The following is an 8,643-nucleotide window of genomic DNA, read 5'->3' as shown; positions in this document are numbered from 1 at the left end:
TGGAGCAACCGATCCCTGGTTTGTCAGCAATAATTGTACCTGCAAAACATGGTATTTTAAGTCAAAACCTGGTCGTTTTCTAACCATAGCCTTTTTGTGCCTGAACCTAAGCATGTTAACCACAGCAGTGTAATGTGAAGTTTCAACGTACATGCTACATCATAAAATACAAATGTAGTGTATCCGTGGTTTTGCAGAAATGTACAATGCCAACATTTATTCTGGTGACTGAGGAGGGGTTGAGTAGGAGGTACATTCTAAGTTGCTTTAAGTTCTGCTGTTGCCAGTGGTGGTTAAAGGGCCAGGATCTGCGAGAGGGCCACTTAGTTCAACTTTGACTCATTAGCATTTAGAATATGACAGTACATAGAGTTCAGATGACTTTCAGGGACATATAAAACGAACTGGGGGGGCTGGGGGAAGAGATCGTGCTGCCCTGTGCTGGATCTGGGAGTGATGTTACCATGGAGGGGGGTACCTGGTCTGTAATGGTGTTTGGGTGGGTGGTGCGTGTCAAGTGGCTTCCACAGGAATGCCAGGACCCAGGGTTTCCCAGCAGAACAGTGCATTGTAATGAGATGATCAATGTTATTTACTTCACCTGTCAGTGGTTTAATGTTGCGGCTGATCGGTGTATAATTATATATGTATGTTTGTACATACATATGTATGTGTGTCTGTGTGTGTGGTACATCACAAACAAAAACTTGAACTAAAACAAAGGTTTTATTTGACACAAGGCCCATCAACATTTCAACTGATATTGTTCTTTAGATGTGTATATTTACAAAATTATTCAGATTACAACAGTGAACGTGTGTCTTTAAGGGCTTTTGTGGGCCCAGTGGTAGTTGCTTTGCCTAGTTGGTAACCTAGCCTTGGTTTTTACAAAAAATATTTCCTTCACTTTGAAATTCTCTAAGGAGGAAACTGATCTATAGACCATATGCCTACACTACATACAGTATCATTGCTCTTATTCAGACTTTTAGGGAAAAATATTATCCTCCTTGTCTCAGACCACCCTGAGTGCTTCACATGTACTGAGATGAGTCATCAGTCAAGTATTCTTCATCCTTCACACATGACGTCATTTGGTCCAGGAGAGCTATGGAACCCTCAAATTGAATCCACATGCTTTGTGTCTCCTAGTGATGATGTCAGAGCTCATCGTGGCGCAGCGGCATCTGGCTGGGCTGAAGGAACACGCCCTCCATGGAGCGCCACCAGTTGTGCTGGTTTGGAGTGCTCATGCCGTGCACCTCCCGCTGGCCGCGGATGGGATGGCCATACTGCTCGCCTGTCACGCTCAGGAAGACATCGGTGCCCACGTGTTTGAAGCGCACTGCCTCGTCGCGCTCCCAGTGAACACCGTCACACTGCACCGTCCAAACGTCCAGGTCGTCACCCTCGCCATTCTCTCCAAAGGCGCTAACCTCCTGCAGGCGAAAGATAACAAACTCACACCAACAATGAATATATCCTAACAAATACTGTGTGTATCTCTAAAGCCTGCATTATCTTCCCCTGTCCCATAGAGCCCACTGAAACATATCTTCAAAGTAGGTGTGAGTACTGGTGTCTGACCTGGTTATTAGACAGGGGTGAGCTGAAGTGGTGTGTGTGGAGGTTTCGACCGGTCTTCATGTGTGTGATGCGGATGGCCTGACCACACTTGATAGCTGCCCCACGCTGACACGGACGGTTAGGCTTCCCACGAATCTGCCAATAACTGTTGGCATCATCTGCATTCTCCACTCCAGTTACAGACTGCTGTCCACTGCCTACACACACACACACACACACACACACACACACACACACACACACACACACACACACAAGACATAAGTGACAAATCCCACTGGGCTCTATTTAAGATATCAGAGAGAGAAACGCCAACTTTAGTGGGTTTAGTTTCACTTGTTAAGTTATGAAAATATGGACAGTCTTCTCTGGTTAACCATTAGACCATTAGTACCAACAATAAGGCACAATGATATTGTGGGACTTTCGTGTTTTAAAGGGTTATTTCAGATTCCCCAAAGTCACGCAATAATTCAAACACATTACAGATTGAGCCAGTGGTAAACCAGCAGCTCCTGTGTTCAGCAAGCTAAAATTACTGCTTTTGTCAGTGGAGTCTGGCTTTGAAGAGAGCATAGGAAAATTAAACTTTCAGGTCAGTTCCTCATGGAGAGGACTGTACTGAGCATACGACTGGATAAATATGACTTGGATTATCCTGCATGAGTTTTCTTAAACAGATGTTTTGATATAGTTTTACTATTGTTAAAAGTTTTCCGTAACAACTTGTATTCATCAAGAATTATCTTAACAAAAGTCAACAAAGCAGTCTCTGTTGATTGACAGTGCGCTGGCAGTATCTTTCAAGTAAAAAGACAAATAAATCTGCAATTCAGGGGTATGTAATGTTTACTGATAGGAATGAAAGATACAAATGAAATTACTACACTGAAACAACAAGGATAACTTTTCTGCAGCAGAGAGGACTTGGTAGAGGTGTGTGATTCAGTATATCAACATTCTGTAACTTGTCTAACTTGATCAGAATGGAAACAAGTAAAAGTATTTAAACAGCCACTGAATACTTGACATTGTAATTTAAAAGGAACACTGTGTAAGATTTAGGGGGGTTTGGCTGGAATCCAGTAGGGGTGGGCGATATGGCTGAAAAGTAGGTACATCACGATATAGCTGGTTTATATTGATCGATAATGATAATTATCGATTTTTTTTTAATAACCTATTTAAAATAAGGACCAGGAGAAAATAAATAAATTTTAACACATTTATTTTAAACTCAATAGCTTTCTTCTGATTTCAATCACAGTCAGCAGTCAAGGCAGACGGAGGAAACCATTAGAAAACACTCAAATAAATGAACATACACACGATGGTATAAAAACTAAAATAAAAAATGAACAGTTTTCTCTTAACATCAAGTAAAGCTAGTAAATGCTTTCAGGCAAACATATCTGTAAAGATGAGCAGCTGAACAGAAGACTATGTACAGATGAATAAGTGATTCACATAGTGAGGAAAGTGCTATGTGGAAATCACTGCAAACCTGAGGTGACTTGTAATGACATGTAACAGCTCTGCACATCCAGTAAAAATTAAACTTTCAACAACAACTGCGACTACCAATATTTGTAAGCGATTTTCCAAAAAAACAAGCCCACACACGAGGATGGTGCAACCAAATCTGACGTTGTAAGCTGTTTGCATCATAGACATATGGTTTGCATGACACCGTTGCTAGGTGACCAGGGAGCAAGTGAGTGTGTTCATGCAACCAACCCTGCAAAGCCGGACTCTGAGGGTAACTTGCGTGGCCTTCCTCGTGTTTTTTCCCGACAGAATACAGTAACATCATCTAACGTTATATCGAACGTTTTTTCTATCGTTGGCACATAAGTGTTTATCGCAATACAATAGGTTATCGTTTTATCATCCAACACTAGAATCTAGTGGTGAGAACTGCAGATTGCAACCAACTAAAATTTCTCCCAGTTAGGATTCCTTCAGTGTTCCTTGATGTGATGGCCACAGCCACACGTTACTGTGGTTGTTTAGGGAGGTCCCTTGCTGGTGGAGCAAAAGGTGTGGCTGAGGGTCCAAACTGCATACTTTTTCTTTTTACTTTTAGTAGGTACTGCAGCTGCCCTTAAAAAGAATGTAGTGTTGCATGCACCGTTTGTTGTTTGTAATATTTACGACTATTCTAGCCACTATATATGCTCCTTTGTGTGTCATTTTGACAGGTCAGTTTGTTCAGTGAACACTTTGTTTAGTTATTATATTCAGAATAGTTAAGTTCTTTTATAGGCCTATTTGTTTAGTTCTAATTTTACAGGCATTTTTTAGGCAAATAAAATCCCATGGTTTTGTCAACAACTCTTGCATCCTTGTTGCCTCATTGCGTGGTCCCTAACGCTCGCTCAGGAGGTTTTAAACCGAGAGCCAAATTATCTGCAGAGGTCTCTTTGTCTTTTACAAAGCAGTGTTTTTTTTATTCTGCTTGCACATTGCAGACAGGGATCTAACCAAGCACCTGCTAATGCATGCTCACAATTTTTCTCTGATAACTTAATGTGTGCTCAATTTACTTCTGATCCAGAAGTTCAGAGTTTTTTTTGTTTTTTTTTTTTACTAGGAGCTGAATTTTCCACAAAGGTCACTTCCTCTCCAAAACAAACTGACTCAGTGATGTTCAAGAGGCAACAGATAGGATTCGTTTTTTTTTTTTTTTTAGCTTGGCGCCACCTAGCATCAGTGGTGTTGCGTCGCACTGTTGCAACGACCAAATTGACCATGGGGATCAGAGATAATAAAAAAATGTAGGCTGTAAAGCCACCAGTATACCTCTATGTATATAATGAGAAGGTGTGTGGACACTCTACTAAATAAATGAGTAAAGAGACCGAGCAACGATTATCAGATTTATCTGAAGAAAAAACAAATAGTAATGCAAATAATTATGCCAGAATGCACAGTACCAGTACAAACAACTCACAGTAAATTATACCAATATGTACAGTATCAGTACAAACAACAGTAGACACGTAAGGGATAATGTATAGTGAGCCGGTGACTGTTGAAAAATAACTCCCGAGAGGGGAATGGAACCCCGACACGCAGCGCACGGAGCTCCCTCCATCTCTTGAATGCCTGACTGAGGTTTACTCTTGTTTTTCCTCTTCTTTTATCACTCTCCTTTTTGCTCTTCTTTGCCTCCTCAGACAGAGGAGCTCATTTTCTTTTGCTAGGCCGTTTTTCACTTGTTTCTAAACTTTGTCCGTCTGCCATTGTGCTCCTGACTCAACTATCTCATGCCCAACTCCTCATAAGGGCTCGCTCCAGTCCCTGATTGGCTGACTGACCAGTTTCGCAATACATGACGCGTTTCCTGCCGTAAAGCAGATTTTTTTCCACAAAATTTCACCCCCCGATGGCAGAAGCTTATTGCAAAGATTGCAAAGCCACTAGTAACCTATGTAAACGCTGATAGTCTGATTTTACTGTGGCCACTACCATGTGCAACCCACATTATTTTCATAATGATATATTTAGGAAAAAATGCTGTCTGTTGCCTCTTTAACCCGTAAAAACATTGAATAAAGCAGTTTTTCCAACACTCCCATCGCAGATGGGCTGCTAACTATGGTGGCTGACATGAAAACGTGTATGGCCCTGACTAGGGTCAAGCTTTGGTTTGTTCATTCTGAGCTATTGTGGATACATGGTGGTGCAACATAGCGGACTCCATGGACAAGACCAGCTCCTTCTGTGGTTATAAACAGCACATTCTAAGGTAACGAAGAGAAAATTAATCATATCTTTAGGTGATACAAAGAAAATATTCTTATTATATTAAATTTCTACCAGTGTATCCCTCTAAATCCTACACACTGAACCTTTGTACTCCACTGAATTCACAGCATTGAAATATTTACTTTGGAAAGCATGTAGCTATATGAATTTGTTCTGAAATCACCTATTTGAAGTTTAAATATGAAATTTCTTGATTTGCATTTTCACAAACTGAATTTAAACACATTATTTCAATGGTGACAAATTCAGATAAAAGAAATTCAAGTTTTAGAACGAAGAAAAATAGACTAAGGTTGCTTAAATTTGACTGGTCAAATTCACATAAAAATATCAAGCTGAAAATGTCAAATAAAACATCAGATACAGTAAAATCAGATTGTTAATAAACATCAAAAACTGGACAACTTACTGGAGCTGCATTGTTCTCCTTGGTAGTTGTCTTTGGGTTTTAATTTTTGAGACACTTTCTTGGATCACGTGACTGATGGACCATGCTCTGATTGGTTGGATTTGACTGATGTTCTATTTGATTTTTTCAACTTTGATTTGAACAACCCTTATCTTTTTTCTTTTTTTTTTTTTTTTAAAATCAGAACTTGTGAACATTGAAAAGAAAAATATTCAGATTTAGATTTTGAATTTGCTAATCAAGAAATTTCAGATTTTATTTTCAAAGAGGTGAATTCAGAACAAATAAATTAATCTATGTTTTCAATGTAAAATAGTTCAATGATATGCATTCAGTTGTGTTCAATATTGTGCATTCAGGGGGCACTGGTGTCTTAGTGGTAGAGCAGGCGCCCCATGTACAATGCTGTTGCCACAGCGGCCCGGGTTCGACTCCAGCCTGTGGCCCTTTGCTGCATGTCACTCACCCTCTCTCTCCCCTCCTCACGCTTGTCTGTCCTATCAATTAAAGGCTTAAAAAAGCCCAAAAAATATCTAAATATATATATATATATATATATATATATATATTGTGTATTCAGTAGCTGTACAAAGTAAGATATTTACATGTCTTATTTGCTTCCATAATCAGTATCTATAATTAATTTATTAATACATCTTCAAAAATGTAATGAGTTAATGTCAGTTTTTTTTTTAAATTGTGAGTTGCCTTTATGTGAATTCGTGCCATTTGCATTCAGACTGTTCCTGTTTCATGTTCCTGTTTCACTCTCAGGCTCTCTATTTACATAAATGTGAACTTCTCTCATCACCATCTAGCCTAGCTGTTAGCAAATGTAGATTTGTGTGGGTGAATCTACTGTCTACAGCTTTGCTGGTTAAATAAATCAGCCTAAACCAATCAATCTAAATCACTGACAATAGCAGAGCTTCCAAAGTGCCAATTTAGCACAACCAGCCAGAGGTGATACAGGAAATCAGACTATTTTCCTTTCAAAATAATGACCTTACCAAGTAGGAAACTTGTTGATTCTCGTGGGGAAATTAGGTAGTTGCAGCACATGGTGACAGAGGAAGATGGAGGATAAGTGGAGCAAATGGGGGTGGTATTAACACACAACTGACAGTAAATAAAATGGACTACAGAACAATCAAAGGAATATAAAATAGCAGGATCAACAGAAAACAAAAAGAGAAATAAATAATAATTGTGTCATCATCATGGCAGAGGGAGCTGCAGGTGTAAAGAACATTTTTCTAAGAAGATGTATGGATGTATATGAAAATAGTAGATAACAGCAATATTTCAATTTATCATTTCTAAAATAGTCCTGACATTGTAATACGCTAAATACAGTTTATTGTGTCTTTATACAATTACCTGTTGACATCTGATAGATGGGAACTGTATTTCAATCTAATATTTCCAATTTAATGGATTGTTAACTTTATAATGGGCTTAACTCTGAAGAGTGTGACCGGAAGCTCTGGTTTACATTTTGGTGGAATTATGTAAAAACGTGAAAAATAAAAACACAAAACATTCCACATTTATTTTTGCCCCAGCAGAAATTAAGGATAAAGTATTTCGTTAAAAATGCTGTAGGTCAGCTGACACATTTGATTCCCTGGACTCAAATATCAACTGATTGCTCAGGTGCCTTCCATATGTTGCCATCATGCGTGGGGAAAACATAATGCCAAACTACACTGACAAAAATGACAATGTCATATTTTCCTGCTTAGTGGGCACAATCAACCCCCCAAGATATCACTTAAAACATTTCACAAATGAATAGCACCTCTTATTAATTTCGGCGTAGGACAAACGTGGGAAAGAATATTTGCTTCGAGTCTATTTCACGTTATAGTATTTGTTCACCTGTTCACCTATCATTATTGATGACAGTGCTCCATAGACCGCGATGGGCGGCGGTCGCCGGTGGGTATCATATGTACCGGCTTCGTTTTACAGTAACAAAGAGCTGCTTGCTAAATCTTGTACATGCCGAATGTAGCATAAAGTCAGTAGCTAACAGACCTTGCGTGTGGTATCTACTGTGGGTTGTGAATGTTTGCAGAGAAGCAAGGTAAGTTAAAAATGTCCGATTATTGAATGAAATTTAGCATACCGTTCTTTTCCAAAAACTAAGCTACAACTGGAGAGACAAACACAACGCATTTTGTCCTGTATGTTACCGCGGGTTTAAAATGTTAAGGTATAGATACATAGACTAAGAGTGAAGTTACCTGAGCCGTATTTGACATCATGGGAATGCAGGCGGACATTGTGTCTGGTGTTGAGTAGTTTGACCAGTGAGCCGCAGGTGACGTGGTTGAGCTCCGACTCTCTTCCTTCACAGTTTGACCACAGCAGCAGAAACAGCAGCGGTCTGACAAAAACGTGAAGAGCTTGAATTATCTCCATCTTTGTGTCCCTGTTGTCTGACACTGACAGGATGAGCAGCACATTCAGTCACTTTCAAACGTTACTGCTGATGTCGACCAATCACAGCTTGACAAGTCCCAAAATAAGGAAGTAAATGTCGACATGTGATTGGTCAAAGTACGTCCACGGTGCGCCCATAGCTACGCACCGGCAAGCAAGGCTGAGACTTTAAGTAGATCCTTGTGTATTCTGTATGACAGAACACGAAACAATTGAACACTTATTCTCCTCTTGTTCAGTCACAATGCTTTTTTGGGAAGATGTTTATCATTGGTTAAATATTGGGATCAACCTTTCTTTATTTAATAAGTTTCAGGTGATGATTTATATGGATGGTCTGTCAAAGAAGATATCCAAGATGGTGAACATAATTCTCATTATGGGAAAACATCATATACATAAGAATAAATGGAAGAACACTAAACCCT

The 8,643-nt window shown here is 39.4% G+C and overlaps 1 protein-coding gene across 1 annotated transcript; it reads right to left on the bottom strand.

Annotated features, from left to right (window-relative positions):
- Window positions 1-707: 707 nt before the first annotated feature.
- sdf2l1 (stromal cell-derived factor 2-like 1) lies at window positions 708-8,281 on the bottom strand. The gene is made up of 3 exons (XM_049579920.1): window positions 8,017-8,281; window positions 1,588-1,784; window positions 708-1,439 (listed from the first exon to the last, which is right to left on the bottom strand). Exons 1-3 carry the CDS (start codon window positions 8,192-8,194, stop codon window positions 1,161-1,163), a joined length of 654 nt encoding a protein of 217 aa, XP_049435877.1. The 5' UTR covers window positions 8,195-8,281; the 3' UTR covers window positions 708-1,160.
- Between the last annotated feature and the right edge of the window lie 362 nt (window positions 8,282-8,643).

Source organism: Epinephelus fuscoguttatus, linkage group LG6 (assembly GCF_011397635.1).
Source record: "Epinephelus fuscoguttatus linkage group LG6, E.fuscoguttatus.final_Chr_v1".
Classification (NCBI taxonomy): domain Eukaryota; kingdom Metazoa; phylum Chordata; class Actinopteri; order Perciformes; family Serranidae; genus Epinephelus; species Epinephelus fuscoguttatus.
The sequence above is the reverse complement of the archived record's forward strand: the minus strand, read 5'-3'. Positions and strand labels throughout refer to the sequence as shown.

Excerpts from the sequence above, each read along its gene's own strand:
- sdf2l1 (XM_049579920.1), bottom strand. The coding sequence starts at position 8,194 with ATGGAGATAATTCAAGCTCTTCACGTTTTTGTCAGACCGCTGCTGTTT. Across the intron at positions 1,785-8,016 it reads TGATGTCAAATACGGCTCAG|GCAGTGGACAGCAGTCTGTA; the intron begins GTAACTTCACTC and ends GTGTGTGTGTAG. Across the intron at positions 1,440-1,587 it reads CACCCCTGTCTAATAACCAG|GAGGTTAGCGCCTTTGGAGA; the intron begins GTCAGACACCAG and ends TTTCGCCTGCAG.